Raw genomic sequence first — 18470 nt, 5'->3', positions numbered from 1 at the left:
AATTTGCATTTGCCTCCAAATCACTGCTCACAACCAAGCAAGTGATGGAACAACATCATCTCTTTAAAGCAGCAGGCAGGTTTAATGAGATTTTTTAAAAATCTATTCTGAGAATAAATATAGTATATTTCACAGTATAAGTGAATAATTCATATACAGTAGTAGCTATTTCTTTCATGTGTAACAGGAGCCTCTTGCAAGCAACTGCAGATAATCACCCCCTTCATTTTTTTGTATAACCTCTAGAACAGGAAAACTATTTTTGCAGAAGGGTTTTTAGAAATATTGTTACAATTGTTTGCTTGCATCGGGAAAATGGTCTCTTTGAGGTGTCCTTTTGATATATAAGTATAGGGATTTTCAGTTATTTTTCAGACATGGTTAGCCAACCCAAAAGTAGTTACCCCTCATCTGACACATCACATCCCACCTAGCCATAGTTCCACCATTCCACCCTTTTCTTTTTAATTCAAATGAAGGCAGAAAAGTTGTAGTTAACAAATACATTATCTCTAAAATAGGACAGAGGATATTCCGAATTTTTAGCGTGCCACCACCTCATAGAGCTGCCCAGGACCAGTGGACCATCCTTACGGTCTATTGCTGCCTTCCTCAAAAGATGATCATCATGGATGGTTCTTTCTTAGTGAGGCCATGTTGAACTTCTATATCCAAGCCTTTCACTGTATTTGGTGTTACTTTAGTAAGAATGAGTGGGAGCTCCTACCTTAATTTTACTGGCATTTTAGTATCTGTTCTGCATATTTTAAACTCAAAAACCTGCTCCAATATACTTTTTTTTTTTCAAAACTTGACTGATGTTGTTTTCTGTATATTTTCATGATCCCTACTATTAGTGGCACCCTTCTATACGACTGAGGAAATAAGTCTGCAGAGATCTGACACCATATTTACCACGGGGGAATGCTAGAGAAATAGAGAAAAATAGTTGGAGGCATATTCTCTTATATAATTGTTATAGACACTACTATGACATAATCTGACTCTTTATTTTTATAAGCAGGTGGGAATTACCAGCTAAATGTTTAATTTGCACCAGCTGCCACTTCAAATTACATTTGAAGCAGCAATTACACTAGAAAGGGACCTGAAAATGTACCAGACTAGGGCACTAAACATAGTACCAAATATAGGGTGTCAACACTGCAGGGGCGGATTGGGGATGATGAGGTGGTCAAACCATGGAGATCTCCGGGTTTCACCTGGAGACTCTGGGTGAAGCACCGCTTCTCTGAGCCTCCGGGTCATCGCGAGGAAACTCTGGGTCATGGGAGCGTTGTTGAAGAATCACCCACTGACTTCAGCGGGACAACCTACCCACATCCCGCAAGGGGGTCTCCGTGTAGTCAGAGCGTTCCCAGGTATGGAGGTGGCCTGTCACTTTAAGGCTGTTGGCCGCCAAATTACATAAGGCTGGATATGAAAGGCTACATATTACGTTTTTATGCTTACACAGCGTGAGGAAGTGCATACTGAACTGGTGGTCACACATTGAAGCACCTAGATAAGAGTATGGAGTGCTCTCAGCCAACAGCCCACCGGGCATGTGCCAGATTTCCATTCCAGGACTGCGAGATTGCATGTAAACCTAGGGTGCCACAGTTTATCAAAAAAGAGCATATTTTGGGATATATATTAAGATAGCCAAGAAAGACAACTGTTATTCAAGAGAAAAAACTAATTTCATTGCTTACCTATGAAAAAAATGTGTATGATTGAAGGAGTGATTATGCAACTATGTAAATAGAGATTTACTAAGTATAGCCACGGACAACAGAGGAACTATATGTATTATAATATATGATACAGCAATGGATCTGCAGTGCTGATTTTTTTGGTTCCTTTTATGACAAGGGCTAAAGGATATTTTTGTAACTTAGTAATTTAAGTTAAAAAACATAAAATCCATTGAGTCCAACCCTGCTGTTGCGCCACATTCAAAAGATTCATAGTTGTGCCTCAAAAGGGGGAAACGTTTGTTCCTGACCACAAAATTTTAATCTGATTTCTCACTGGATCAAAATTCTATCACTAATGATGTCCTAATTTATCTTTATATCCCTTTATATCCCTGTACACTAATCTTTGCTAAAACAATATCCATAAATTGAATATGATAGCAGAACCTTTGTAAGTATTTGTATGATATCGAGTAACTCTAATTTTCTCAAGTTGATGTTCTATTCCCCTTATTATTTTGTTGGCCCACATCGGTACCATTTTTTTTAGGCTCAATAATGTTTTGGGTTTTTTTAAAAAGGGTGCCCTGAATTGCACTTCAATTCATATCAAGATGGAGGTCTTACCACTGAGTAGTAAAATTAAATAAAATTACATTTCCGCCTTGTGAGACAATAAACCTTTTCACGTGACAATATTATACTGGCTTTTACCGCCACTACCTGACATTGAACACAGTTGCTAAATTTATTGTCAGGGTGTGTCCTTATAATCCAGATAGTGATTGATGTGTTTCAATCCCTGGCATGCATGAGACTGTTCATCGGTATGAAAGCAAAGGCTAAACTACACAGCCTGCAGATTAGTGCATTTCTTTTCTTAGAAAACCATACCTGGTTGTATGTGGTTGTACATTATTTACAATCCAGGCCATATAGACAGTCTCAATCTCAAGGGTAATACACCTTGCTCTTCACTAGCAGCTGAAGTCACAAAAGTTACATGTGAATTAACACCCTGCTAGGATGTGTCATAGTTTTGATAAAATACAACTAAACACCCTACCTCGATTATTTGTGGGACTCTTTTGAAGCAATAACAATCTGCCTTTGCAATCATTTTATAGTGTTTGAATCAGCAATATACCATAGCTGAGCGGGTAAAGAAATGAATACAGTAATTAACACTTGGTTGCAAGAAACTGTTAAAATCGATCAAAGAAATCTGAGTTTTTTTCCTGTTACCTTCTAGTTGTATCAATTTATGTCATTTATCTCCATTGGACTCATTGAGTGCAAAATCTGTAGCACTACTTAAGTGTTTTGAAGTTAGCATTACAATTAATGAAGTGCAACTCCTTTACAATGATACGAATGTTATAGTTTCTTTGAAATCCTGGCGGTGTCCACCATACATCTCTGTAAGTAGAGGAATAGTAGTAGGAAGCAGCCTTGAATATTTAGGAAACTGGCAGCTTATCTTTTCTTGGCATGCTGCCTCTTTCCTTAACCCCAGCCCAGATGTGCCATAATCCTCTACAAATGCAAAAGATCCACTGTCTTATTGCTTCATTATGCCCTCTATTATTTAGCTTGCCTCACAGTCGCAACTCATTCAGATAATCAGTACTGGCTAGACCAGCTATTTTTTTCCCTTTTGCTTTCTTCTTACTCTGCAAAGCCTTCCTAAGATAAAACAATCGTTCTATTTTCCCTTATTTTCTATTAAAGGGGCTGTCTACCTATATGGCTATCCCCTAGAATTATTAAGGCTTATGATAAATTACATACAGGAAGCCACCTGCTTGGTACATGCAGCTGCCCCGAAGCTTACACTTTTGCGATGTGAGGCCACGCACTAAAGGACATGATCTGCCACACAAGCGGCATTAAAGGTCTATGGGAGGTCCCATCAGAATACTTAACTTCTCAAGGTAGGCTACCTTGATCTCTCCTTCACCTAGAGGAATGGCTGTGTAAAGGGACAAGGCATGCAGCATGTAGACAGCCTTTGGTGGGTTGGTAGAAAGAAGTGTGCAGGGAGTAGGTGTAGTCAAACACTATATCGCTTCCCAGAGAAAGAAGAAACTAATCTAAACACCCAGAAAAGCAGGGCTTCGCTAAGAGACTTTGGGTCAACCCTGGAGAGTTCCCAGTTATGGCCATAGGAGACAAGCCCACCAGGCATTATCCAATGGCTAGTTTGAGCATGCATAGCACAACTGAACATCTAAACCACAACTTTTGCTGATAGAAGCACCCTAGCTTTTCTCACTAGGGTGTAAGCCAACGTCACAGACAGGATGTCTAACCCTTTAAGTTTCTCTATGCAAATTTAGGAAAATAAAAAGTAATCTCATCAAGTTGGAAAATGTTTCTTACATAAACTAAATTTAAGAGTTAATCACACTTTTTCAAACTTTTGCTTATTATACTAATATGTAATTATGGGGCACATCTACAGTATGACAGCAATACCTTCCGTCTTGCCTATCCTTTCCTTCCCCCTCTCATTCCTTTTCTGCTTCTCCTATCTAAAACCCACCACTCTAGCTCTGTTTAATATATTATTTCTACTTATTTCTCCTACTATTTCTGCTCTGTCTTGCTTTCATTTTTGTTCTCCCCAAATGTTCTTATGAAGAATATTTACCACCTGTACAGTATAACTCTAATAAAGTCATTCTTTGTATATTAGTATTCATGTCTGTGCCAGACAAAAAGTGTGGGGGGGAACTATTTTCCTGTAACACTATAAAGTGTGTTATAGTCAATGCTTTATAAGGATGATTTGTGGATATTTCTTATTATGCACATATATTAAGTGATAACAAAGATACAGAACAGATACAGATTACCCAATTTTTCATTTCAATCCAGAAAATAAACATAGGTAAAGGTGTATATATATATATATATATATATATATATATATATACCTCATACCCCCAACATTTCATGTGTCCAAACACATTTCAGTATTTCTAAAAAATAAAAAGCATAAGCTATAGGTACATTTAAGAAATCAATATTTAATTATGCTTAAAAGCTGCTAGTTCTCTTTTATGGTTAGTGGTGGTTATGCACCCAATTACAAAGGGTGCATAAAAAGGTGTCTATCTTCAGTTGTCTCCACCTCCTGAAAACTGTTGATGGTGACTGGGGTTCTTGGGCAGGAGAAAAAAAAATAAAACTCAAGGACATATTGGTGAATTGACATTAAGCAGCAAGATGCATGACCACTTCCTTACACATCATACGAAGGACTGCGCTCTTAAACCTGAGCTTCTGTTTGAGCTGGCACTGTTTTCCAGAAAGGAAAGACATAATCAATTGTTATAGCCTCCTGAACATGATATCTCTCTGGCAGCACCTGGTACACCATTAGGAGGATAGTTAATTTCTTGTAGTCGCTGATTATATTCAAGGCTAAGCTGCAGATGTGTGTTCAGAGCTATCTCACATCCATCATACCCTTCTAAGAACTGGTGTATTGTTTGTATGATAATATACCTGACCCTCCCCCATGGAGATAAAGCCTCCTGGGGATTCCTGCCAGTGTATTGATTAAAGTATATCGTGTGTAATCAGTATCTGAATGATATTGCTGAATATGAAAAATATAAACCAGTGTCAGCGATACCATGTAGCTTCTTTCTTTTCTTTTTTTTAACTAAGGAAACCTGATTGATAATTTACACAAGTCAAACATGATCCTGGCTTAACCAGTAACATTCATTTGCTAGGATAATCCTCTCCCAAATCTCTTATTCCACTCCATGTCCAAACACACAGAAAATCATTATTTATCTTTTGTGTATTAAATAGACAAATATCAACTGTAGTAAATTCTGCAGTTTAAAGTCCTTCAAATAAACATCTGTCAATTTCCCTATACCCTACATGTTACAGTTCTGTATAATAAATAAACCTATGTAATAATGCTTATAGGTCATGATAAGCATTGTAGCTATATACAGGAGCTACCTAAAGTTTATAGCGTCGAAGAAAGGTATTGTTTATGTTACTGTTCTTGGGATCTGCAAAGTTATTACTCCCTGTTTACTTATAGCTGCAATATTGTTAAGATATTGATATTGGTTATTCTTTATTGGCTTGTAATGGTGGGTTAGAAGAAGGGAGATAACTTCAGCATGGGAAATGATATACAATGGGCAATTGTCCCAGCATCACTGGTGGCAATGGGGTCCTCACTTCTGCATGCATACAGTACTTGTGCTGGGTAATGTGGTAGCACAGATGTGGACCCACTTGGTGCACAGGAACCTCTGCTGCAGATATATTTACAGAGACCATTATGGTCATCAGTGATTGCAAAGTCAGTTTCCTGCCTTCTATCATGTGACATGATGATCTGTAAGGAGCGTAATTTTGAGGTATATGCTGCAAGTTGGAGCTATGTGGCTCTCTGCTTGTAAACAAAAGGCAACTATGGTTACTATGTGAGGATCTGCAGCTACAGGAAGAGAGATACTCTGCAGGTAGGAGCCTGGGGTTTGTATAGCAGTCACTGGTTATGCAGATACTGTATGTGGGTATGTGTATTTATGTGGGGATAGCTCTGTAGGAAAGCATATTGTATTTCTTATTTCTGTAAGTAAAATTGCTATGTTGTGCCCTACTTGTTATGTCTTGTATGTCCATTGTACAGCATTGCTGAATATGATGCTGCTACATAAAACAATAAAAAATAATATGTCTATGTGCGTTTATTCATACATGTACGTTATGCCTTTGTGTGCAAAGTAACACTAGGGCAGAAGCAGCTTCCATGCCATATGTAAAGATTTATTTTTAGAGTGTCTTGCTTCATGGCTGCTTGGTTATTTAGCTGTCATAAAGCTTTGTGGGGAAAAACTTGCTTGTATGATGCCCCCCCAACTTTGTCTGTGTCCCTTTCCTATGCTCGTGCCTATGCCCTGGCTAAATTGTGTGAATAAAAAAGTATGTGTGTGTATAGACATATATGTGCATATTTATATGTTTGTATATAAATAATTATAATTATTCTGGAGGGGGCCCCTTGCAACAGTGTTGCCCCAGCTCCTCACTTCACCGTGATGGTGGGTCTTCCACAGCAGACATGTACTGCTAATTTAATTTCCTTGATTAATTGATCATCAGCAAGTGTTACCACCTTTATAAAAGCTGACGTTTTAGCAGTTTGCTGGTCTAGAGCATTTAGGTGTGTGTTTACACAATGCCAAGCAGGAAAGACATTACCAATGATCTTAGAGAAGCTATTTTTGCTGCCCATCAATCTAGGAAGGGTTATAAGGCAATTTCCAAACAATTTAACGACCAATATTCTACAGTGAGAAAGATTATTCAAAAGTTGAAAACAGTCAAGAAAGCCAGTCTTCCCAGAAGTGGACATCCCAGCAAATTCACCTCAAGGTCAGACCGTGCAATCCTCAGAGAAATTGTAAAAAAAAACAACAAGAGTAACATCTCAGACCTCAGTTGGCATGTTAAATGCTAAAGTTCACAGCTACAGCCAAATGTGAGGCCATCGGTCCTAAAGCTTGGTCATGCAACAGGACAATTATCCTAAGCACACCAGCAAATCTACAACAGAATGGCTGAAAAAGAAAAGAATCAAGGTTGTGCGATGGCCCAGTACATGTCCAGACCTCAACCTGATTGAAATGCTGTGGCAGGACCTTAAGAGAGCTGTGCATAAGCAAATGCACGCAAACCTCAATGAACTGAAGCAATGTTGTAAGGAAGAGTGGTCCAGAATTCCTCCAAAATGATGAGAGACAATGACAATGTCATACAGACAATGGTTAATTCAAGTTGCTGATAAAGTTGGTCCTACAAGCTATTGAATTATGGGGTGTGCTTAGTTGTTCACACATGGCTTCTCCATTTTGGCTTTATTTTTGCTGAATAAATCATGGTGTTATATGTCATATGTTGTTGTTTATCTGAGGTTGTATTTACCTAATTTCTAGATCTCCTAAGGAACAGATAGTTGTTATTATGTCTTGATATGTAAAACCATAGAATTTTAAAAGGGTGCACCTTCTTTTTCACATGACTGTGTGTGATATACAGATGTTTTAGTCCCTACACATGGCACTTGTGAAATAAAAATTGTAATTTCATACAGGGATATTATATTTTGGCATGATCAAATCTGATACATTTGTGCCTTGATTCAAAAATCATCTAGAAAACTGTTGCATCATTTGATGCTACACCTTATTGTATAATGAGATCACACCAAGGAAAATAATGTTTATTTTTATAAAAGGCCTTGGTTCTAATGCACCAAGGAGGTTTCCACCAATGCAATTAAGTGATAGTACTGAGTACAGCTAGCTGCTTTTAGCCTTTTCATTAAAGGAGGCCTATGTGCTATTTACACGTATTAACTATAAACACATTGGGTCATAGTAATGGAACATGGCCGACATAACATTAAAAGCATTAATTAGATTATAAAATGTCAGCATTCATCATAAATGACCTTGAGGTTAAGCAGATGATTTTTTTCCATAATACACAAAATTAATTTTCTTTATCATAGATCTAGTACTCTTTCCTGCCCTTTAAATTTGAGCTAAATACCGTATTGGCTCGAATATAGGCCGCACTTTTTCCCCCCACTTTAAGTCTTTAAAGTGGGGGTGCGGCCTATATTCGGGGTCTAGCGCCGGGCAGGCAGCGGGGTTAGGATACAGATCCCCCGCAGCGGTGCAGGGGACCTGCATCCTACTCTCCGATACGCTCAGACAGCCTCCCCTGCCAGCACTTTCCACGGGGGGGTGCCGGCACGGGAGGTTGTCTAAGCGCATCGTGCGGACAGTCACCGGCTGCGGAGGTTGTTTACCCGCATCGCACGACCGTCCGCACGATGCGTTTTACCTCTGCCCCCAAGACTTACCAGAGCAGACTCCCGGGTGTCTTGCGGGGCTGGCGGGGGACACCTACGCAATACGCCACTGAGTCCCGGCACCGGAAGTTGTATACGCGTATTGCGTAGATGTCTCCCGCCAGCCCCACAAGACACCCGGGAGTCTGCTCTGGTAAGTCGGGGGGGGGAGGACAGTGGCAGAATATCTTGGGGGGGATAGTGGCAGCATATCTCGGGGGGGAGGAGGACAGTGGCAGCATATCTCGGGGGGGGGGACAGTGGCAGCATATCTCGAGGGGGAGGAGGACAGTGGCAGCATATCTCGGGGGAGGAGGACAGTGGCAGCATATCTCGGGGGGGAGGAGGACAGTGGCAGCATATCTCGGGGGGGGGAGGACAGTGGCAGCATATCTCGGGGGGGGAGAGACAGAGTGGCAGCATGTTTTTTTCTTTAAAAAAGCACCAAACTTTTAGGGTGCGGCCTATATCCGAGCCAATTTGGTATAAGACTACAAAATGGATGCAGATAATTACTTTTCCACTTAACTAGATTAACACTAACTAACACGTAACACTTAATTAGAAAATCAATGTGTTAAATTCCTACTATAATCCAGAAAGAGGTCTCTTTTATTTAGGTACTTCTACTAATATAGTCAGACATTGAGTGAAGCCTCCGGTTTTTCCACACCAAACTTGTCAAACCATATCTTTATGGACCTTGCTTTGTACAGACCTACTTTACAGGAGGCACTATAAGTTCTGGTAGGGAGTGTTCTCCTTGCATCTGCCAAATCTAGATTCCTCCATGAGACTTCCAGTTAATGAGGCGTGATTTATCACTCCAGAGAACTAGTTTTCACTGCTCCAGACTCCAGTGGCAGTGTGCTTTACACCACTACAGCTGACGCTAGGCTTTGCGCATAGTGGTCTCTGGTTTGTGAGCTGCCTTGTCATGGAAACCCATTTTCCGAAACACAGTGCTTGCACTGATGATGCTACCGGATGCAGTTTGGATAGTAAAAAAAAACCATTCCCTTTACTAAAAGGTATACATCTGCTTACATATTTTTATATCCTTATATCTAAACCTTTTTATCCAAACCTATATGTAGGGAGATGTATACCTTTAAGAAAAGTAAACACTTTTTGACCTCTTTTTGACAAGTTCAGATCTGTCTCTATTTGGCTATATAGTCATAGAATACCTGGATGACTCCCTTTGTCTTATACCTGAACCAGAAGCTTTATATCTCTTAAGCATGGATCTACAAGGCTTAATAAACTGTGAGTACAAGATACACAATGGTGGTTAGACATAATTGTTTTCCATTGTATGGTTTGAACATACTATGCAAAATATTTTCTTTTTGATTGTTTGAACCTCTGACCACCTTACAAGTACACTAATCTTAATTTAAAGAGATAAGTATACGTACTATATGTGCAACCTCACTTTATATGTTTTTCAGAAGTGGGGTTGTTGCCTATTCCTGCACCGAAATCCTTTTTAGGGCATTTAATGCTTTCATTATGCTCCTCTCAATCCAGGTTTCATTATTTTGTTGCACCCAAGCATCAAAGTCCAACCAAGCAGTTAATTCTAATATAAATGCCATGTAATGCTTGTGATCATGTATTAGCAAGTAGCAGAAGCTCCAGCACTTTTATACTATGAGAAGGTTCCCTAGAGATTGTAATTTGGACCAGCATGCGATATTTAATGTTTTCTTAATGATCTGGAAAGCACAATTTCACTATTCTTTCCCCTTTTTCTTTCCTTCTTTTTTTGCTGATTAAACTAAACATAATTATAGTTCTATAGTTCTAATTATATATACAGTAAATATATATATAGATATATTGTATGTAGATATATATATATATATATATATATATATATACATGCAGTAGAAGTTGCTCAATGTGTCTAGGGGCTGTAAATTCAAAGTTTTTAAAGCTACAACACAAATGATAGATCTAATTAGAAGCAAACTGAAGAACATAATACATTCAAAATGCAAGGCTACATTTTTAATCTCTTCCTCCCTAATACCAGTTCTTGGGCATTGGACAATTTAAACACCTAGGTTGCTGCTTAGACTGGATTAGGTAAGTAAAAAGTCAGCGTCAGTTTAAACCTGATGCTTAGCTAAATCTAACTCGGCAGGAGCAGAATAAGACTGGAAACCAAGTTAAGCCGTCACTTTTCTGGCACTGGGTCTTTACAGTACACCTCTTGCTTGTACCATAATCTTGAGATTATGCAAGACAATCACACAGCAATAATTTTCTTATATGGAGTCAGATACTAAAAGTGAAGAAATGAAATCAGCAGGAAGATTGGTTTTACCATTTTGCACAAAAACTGCCCTTAAACGATAACCTTCCCAGTGCAGATCATTGCCATTCACTGAAGACTCTACTGAAGTAGTTAAGATCTGAGCTCTGCTTTAAGCATCACATGGGCCAGTGATTTTATACGTTACAGCCTTTCATCTCCGTATATTTTACTGTGCTACTGTTAAATTTTGAAGCCTTTGAAATAATTACCAATAATAATGAGGACGAAAAAAAAAAGGCTAGCAGCAAACACTCATGAATTTTATCAAATTGCATTTTGTTTAGATATTTGTGTATATTACTGGAAAGAGACTGTGACAAAAGGGGGAGAATGAGGCAATTATGGTAAATTATGCCTCTGACCTTACAATTGCTTTTGGCATAAAAGGTTGTGCTCTGGATGGGAAACAGAACATTTTTCAGTCTCATCAATGGGTTATTAGGAGCGGCCAGCAGGAAAAAAAAGAGGAGGGAAAGGACAATTATATGGTGGTGGAAATTTTAATAAAATCAGTATCTAAAACTATCCAGGCGGCTAGCCACATCCGGTCATCCTGTCAATTCACAGCTAAATTACATCTGTGGGGGATTCCTACTTGTACATTTACTGAAAATTATAAGTGACTATGTTGGCTGAACAGCCTGTGTGGGTGTTAAAAGGTTTTTTTTGTTATATGTGTCCTTTTGAACTATTTTCTTTGGACTCAATGCAGAAAGGGGATGAATTTCCTATTAGTGCAAAGCTGCTATTAAGGTAATTGTTCACTGCATGAAATGTGTTAGAAGGAATATGTTTCTTGACCATACTTCATTTTATTGTTTAGTTTTATTCTATTGTATTTTTGAAGAAAATAATATGTTTCCCGCTTCTTGTTCTTCTATATTGGGCAATTTTAACCCATTTTATGGATTTGCACAGCTTTTGCACGAAAATCTACAAGGATGTAGTTGGCAGAACCAATATATACAGTGTATGAAACAAAGAATGGATAATGAAACTAAGGATATTGCATCTAGGAGTGTATGTCTAGTTCTGTCCTGGGATCGCAATCTCCTACAGATCAATTTTAATCGATTATAGACCAAGATGAAAGGTCATGAAAATTCAGCTTGTGCATTCCAGTGTATTGCTTTTGCTTTGCATACATGTGTACTGGATGCTGGGAAAAGACAATTCATCCATGATGAGTAACACACTACAGCGGCCGTGTCAAGAATAGAACACAATGATGTGATATTAGATGAACAAATATTTTCACAAATGCATTACTGTGGAAAGACATCACAGACTGTGAGACATATAACTGATTTAACTCTTTGGGTTCTGGTATGGTGGCTGCACCTGCACAAAGCATTTCCTTCTGTTATTTAAATACTTCAGAATAAAAATAATACAGGATGACATGAAGAAAGTGTCTTCGATTTAAAAAAAACAGCTTTTTTTTAAATTCTTCAGGACCGGTAAGTTAAACACTGACCTGCCTAAAAAACTACTACTCGGTCGCGCTGGAACTGGGCGACTTCCGGGACCCTCTGGGGCCCTACCGTGGGGGCTCATGTGACATCACATCCCCTTGTATCGGCGACTTTGTCGGTGTGGAGGGCTACGGGACGTAGGGCCGGTCTCTCTTCGTCGCCATCGCCTATGCTGCCTCTCTGGGACAGCCCGGACTTTGCTCCGGGTCGGCTCTGGGGGCCTGAGGGGTACGCGGGACTCCCCCTGCCCGTCCGGGCTCGGGACCTGCTGGCGGGTGGGTCAGTCATGGCACTTGGGGACCTGTGCCCGGACGCTGCATTTTCCTGGTCTGACCGATTTGCGCACCACCAGGTTACGCACTACCTCAACACCCTTCCCAACCGCCAACGTTTACACAGGGACCTAACCTGTTTTGAGACTTTGTGCTCGGGTGAGCACTCCCCTAGAGGTGGCATCTCTTTGCTCTACTCCCTGCTCCTGACCTCTATGCACACCACGAGGCCTTCCTTCTGCTCGAGTTGGGAGTCCTTGAGCCCTGAGACTCTTACGGATGAAGACTGGGAGAAGATATTCATTCTCACTCACAAAAGCTCGAGGGCGACTAGGGTGCAGGAAACAAATTATAAAATTTTGACCCACTGGTATCGCACGCCTCAGAGGCTACACCTTAAGTTCCCCGACTCCTCGGATAGATGCTGTCGATGTGATGGGGATGTGGGTACGATGCTGCACCTGTGGTGGGACTGCCCCTGGATCCAGCTGTTTTGGAAGGAGGTCCACCGTGTGATCTCGGATCTCTCAGATTCCCCTCCCCCTTTTCATGCATTGTCGATGCTTTTGCACCACACTCCTCACTCTCTCTCACACTATAAACGCTCGGTTGTGCGTCATCTCCTTGACGCGGCCAAGGGCCTCATTCCTTTGTATTGGAAGCAAGCGTGCTCCCCGCCGATCCGGGAATGGATGTCCCGGGTCGAGGACGTTCGGAAGATCGAGGATCTCTCCGCTGTTTCTTTGAAGCAGAGGGAGAGGTACACGGCCACTTGGTTTCACTGGCTCTCTTTTGTGCCCCCTCACGACATATAGTTGGGCCTCTCCTGCGTCCGCCTTTTACGCTCTGTGTTCTCGCTGACACTGTGTATACGACTGTTCTTTTCATTGTTTATTATGGGGCCTGCGTGCGCTCTCGCATTTCTGGTGATTGTCGTTTCTGATGTAACCCCTGCGCGGGTTCTTATGCGCTTTCTGTTTTGATGTTCTGCTGCCGTGTATGGACATGTATACCTATCCCCTCCCCATCCCCTTTTTTTCCTTCTGTATCCTCTCCCCCACCCTACTCCCATAAAATTACTACAAAATTCAATAAACGTTGATTTCGAAAAAAAACAAACTACTACTCATAAGGGGTGGTGGTTCCTTAAAGAAGTGTATTACCCCTGATTTTATTTCATTATATAACAACTTGGTTGTCAAAAATGTCACACTCATTGTTCTGAACTAATAACACACTCTCGGGTTGATACTCCTGTATAAAGGGGAGTAACTCCCACTGCAACCGTTTGCACAGAATTTCATACAATAAAGACTCGGCAGTTCCAGTAATCAGGGACCTCAGATTCAACTGGAAGAGGAAAACATTGCAGCTTTTAAATAGCATCTATTATATTGTAATATAATGACATTATTTTAATTTAAATTATTAGCAGAAAGTGAGATAAAAATCACAGCAATAAGCCTCTGGCAAAAAAACTGATGTTTTTCTATACTTGTTACCAAGACATACCTTATCACTCAAATGGTTCAGTTATCTATAAGTACATTTAGTATATATGTTTGTGTATGTATGTATATATATACATATATACATGTGTGTAAATAAATATAAAGGCATTCATGTGGAACATAACAGATGAGGCAAAGGACAAATGTACAAAGAACAATTTCGATATTGTATGTTAAGTCTCTAAACGGTGAGATCATATGAAAGAGACATCTGTTTGTGAGACACATGGTTATCGACATGTTTATAGACATATTTAGGCAGCTTGAACCAGAATATGTATTACGTGACTTTTAGAACCATAAGCTTTCACCATAAACTTAGATGTACACCTAAACATAAAAGCAAAAAAGGCACAAGCCAGATGTAGAACTATATTTTTAATAAAGTGGATATATAATTCAGTTCATCTTCCAATACTACTAATCAGCAATAGAATCTTTGAAAACATTGAACATTTTTTTTCTGGAGATATTGTTTGCTGCCTGTTTTTGACATTCGACAACTTAGAACTTTTAATAATTTGCTAACACCATTTTGTGCAAGGTGGTTTAAGCTCCAGTGATCTGAATGTAACTGTAATACTTTCAGGCAATGAGATAAATGGTTGGCAGAGATTCAGTCAAATACATCCTAAATCTGTTGCTTCAAGCATTAATCCCATTGCCCTGTCCTGTCCAGAATACTAATGTTAAATCACCCTATTATTACATGCATCTGGGGTATTTCGTTTTAACGAGGTGCTACATAAAGGACACTACTGGCGCAATGATTTTGGTTGCAATGATGATTGCACAGCCTTTTCCACTGGAATTGTTTTCTTATACAAAAGTTCCATATGTAATCTCAAAGATGAGAATAATATTTTGTAAGGTGATATACCATTTTACCCAATGTTAATGAGAAGTGAAAAACCTGTGCAACAATACATACTGTAACCTTAACAGAGTATTGGAAAAGACCTGCTTGGTATATCAAGAGATCATCCAGATCAATGATTCTTAACAGTTTTCCAACTAACCTATAACTATTAATTGGTTGTGCTTAGCAATTGTCCTAAAACTTAATATCTCCATTGACAAGATGCCCTGGCAGCAAGTGTTTCTTCCACAAAGTCTTTTTGGGTTCTGAACTAAGCACATACTGAAGTACCCCCTGGCCATGTTAGCATTACCCCAATATACACCAAGACTCATGGTGTATAATCATCCACTATCCTGGTTCATTTCGAACAAAATTGTTTTTTTTTGGATACTTCCTGATGAGAAATCCCCTTTCTCACTAGAAAATAAATAAATAAGTCTAAGGTAGGGGACTGTATTAACCTTAACCTTTAGAGAAGAACAGGGTCAAAATGACCAATGCATTTTTAATGATGATGTCATTACATTTCTCATTAAGAAATCAGGACACCTGCTTAGGGATTTTTGGAATTCAGGAAATACTAGCAGCCCTCTCTTAACATTTTAACATAAACAATGTTTAGTGAGTTATTTCCTTCTGTGCATATTCCTAGAGCCAGAAACTGCATCAAGTAGCTATTTGTTCAACAGAATGCATGTTATGCGGAACCTGAGAATCCAAAGGCAAAATATTATATTGGGGCACTGTTCTGTCTGCAACAAAGAAAGCGAGCGACTCCAGGGTAGGCAACACAATAAAGCATCAGAAAAAAGCAAACAAGGTACTGGGATGCATAGCTAGAAGCATTAGTAGCAAAAAGAAGGAGGTGGTTCTGCCACTACACAGATCTCTGGTTAGACCATTACCTACAATATTGTATACAGTTCTGGGAACCTGATATCCAGAGGGATAATGCATCCTAGAGCAAGTTCAGAGAGGAGCTACTAAAATGGTGAATGGTTTGCAGGATAACAATTATCCAGGAAAGACTATGGGATTTCATTGTATATATTGGAGGAAAGAGGGGAGATGTGATAGAAACAATTAAATAAATAAAGGGATTCAACAAAGTAAAAGGAGGAGAAGTAATCTAAAACTAAAGAATCAGAGCCTTATACATAATGTAAGGGAGCTTTAATTTACTAGGAGGGTTGTAGGTATGTAGCACAGCTTCCTAGCAGAAGTGGTAGAGGCTAATACACCACGGGAATTTAAACATGCATAAAGCTATCCTGAATCTAAGACAATACATGACTGATTAAGGTTTTAGTCTCTACATCAGGAAAAGATGAGCCAAATGCTTCTTCTCTGCTGTCAAATGCTATGTTTCTATGCTACCCAATACTGATAGTTAAAGTGTGGCAAACACTGTTGCACGTAGCTGGGTTTGACACTATCTAGGAGTGAACGGAAATGTAAAGATCAGAAACGTATAGCATTTAGGGGAATACAAATAGGTGGTTTATAATCATATTGTAGCGCACTCATTTGTTGAAGTGTGACATTGTCAACATGTGCTTAGTGAAAATGTGATAACCAGCTGTGTGGTTTTCTATCAACTTATTTATGGAAGGCGTCAATAGGCAGGTGAGAATATTTCAGCACATCTCAGATCTGCTGTACACAATGTATTTGGAACAAATGCAGGATGTGGTCATATTGATATCACAGGCAATTTGTCCTTTTCTGGAATAAGAAACAAAACGTGACCATGCACAACTAACAGCACTTAACAGAAAGCTGTGAATGAAGACCTGGAGAGCACATTACTATGGTTGTAAACTGTTTGCAGTCACCTTCACAGAATGAAATGATTGCTCACTGACCTAATGTCGTTTTTTAAAGCTTCATTCATAGTGTGACAAAATCTGCTTTTCTGCACTCCTTTATTGTAGTTTTACTGTGTTAAGCGAATGTGTATGCCTGGTAAAGATAGGTCGAAGATGGGTATTTGGTGAACTTCTTTCTTTCACTTATTATTAATATTACTGTTTCCCTTGTACTTCAAGGCTTTCAGCCTGCATCTGCTTACTGTGTTAAATTAACTAGGCTCCTATGCTATCTTATACGAAATATATCATTCCCCTAAATGAAATAAAACAATTCCAACGTTCGCAACACAAATATACAACAAAAATAAAAAGAATGGATACAATAAAAAACATCCATAAATTAAAATGATTACAATATAGCAGTCTACACCACAAATATTATACCGTGATGAAAATCTAACTCTCTTGCATTCATAAACATATTTTCTAAATTGATCGGGATATAATGTGGGCATGAAACATTACATGTCTACAAGAATGAATCCAGGTAATTGTCAACATAATTAGAGTAAATAGAGAGCTACATATATTAAAAATGAGTATAGCCCATTTGTCTAAATCTATTTTTTATTTCAATGTGTGCTTGTGTATTCTATCTATCTATCTATCTATCTATCTATCTATCTATCTATCTATCTATCTAGATATTTAAATGTTCCAGACTAAAACAAATGTTTATATAAATATGATGACATATTGAGTCTTTACCATTTAGTTGGTTATAAACTACTTCTTCAAGGTGGTCAAGTCTCTGCAGAATTGACTCCCGATCCACCAAGGCCCCCACTTTGGTGTTTCTGCTCCTCACCCTGCGATCAGAACTTCTTACAATCTGCACCAGCTCCTGGGACCTGTCCTGGATCCTGCAGTATACGGAAAACAAGATGATCCCCACGAACACCAGTATGTTCACAGTCAGCAAAGTTTTGATTTTCCGTGCCACCGCCATGAAATCTGTGGAGACCCAGCATTAGGGCATCCCAACTGAAGTCAAGCATTTACACCAAGCAGAACAAGCACAGAGCGGCACCTACTGCAAGGACCAAACAGAAGAAGAAGACAATAGGAATGAAGACATTGGGAGATGACCCTCTAGCTCCACTGCCATTCAGAGTTACTGGAAACAGGCGTCAGCACAATAAACATCAGCCACGGAAGGTGAAAGAGGCATTTGCCTAAAAGCATATCTAATGGGTGATGGTTAGAATGTGGTCATAGTCCAGCGATGAAGGCTGTTCTGGATCAGTCCTTCATCCCTTTGTGAAACGGGAGATGTTCTTTCAGCACCACGTTCCTTCCCTAGCGCTCCAGCGGATCTGTGCTGCTTCAGAGCCGGGCAGATCAGGGAGCTGTCCCTTTCAGCACCACCTTCCGAGACTCGCTCCCGTGTATAGAACGATTGTCAATCACCGATCTCCCCGTCTCTTCTTGTAACAGAATAGATGCAGTGTGTTTGATTTAGAGCACACTAAACAAATGAGTTAAATATATATATACGTATACTGAGAGGTGGGACTTGACTAAGATGCAGTGTTCTGGCTCTCCGTGTATT

At 39.5% G+C, this 18470-nt stretch overlaps 1 protein-coding gene across 1 annotated transcript in view; it reads right to left on the bottom strand.

The window, feature by feature from the left end:
- The window catches only part of LOC149275728 (polypeptide N-acetylgalactosaminyltransferase 9), a 111407-nt gene extending 93540 nt beyond the window's left edge, over window positions 1–17867 (bottom strand). The window contains exon 1 of the mRNA XM_089504384.1: window positions 17627–17867. Coding sequence (XP_089360510.1) covers window positions 17627–17867 — 241 coding nt within the window. The remainder of the gene's footprint in view (window positions 1–17626) is intronic.
- Between the last annotated feature and the right edge of the window lie 603 nt (window positions 17868–18470).

This window comes from Sceloporus occidentalis, unplaced genomic scaffold (genome assembly GCF_023333645.1).
Source record: "Sceloporus occidentalis isolate IW3139 unplaced genomic scaffold, rSceOcc1.0.p SCAF_269, whole genome shotgun sequence".
Taxonomy (NCBI): domain Eukaryota; kingdom Metazoa; phylum Chordata; class Lepidosauria; order Squamata; family Phrynosomatidae; genus Sceloporus; species Sceloporus occidentalis.
The sequence above is the reverse complement of the archived record's forward strand: the minus strand, read 5'-3'. Positions and strand labels throughout refer to the sequence as shown.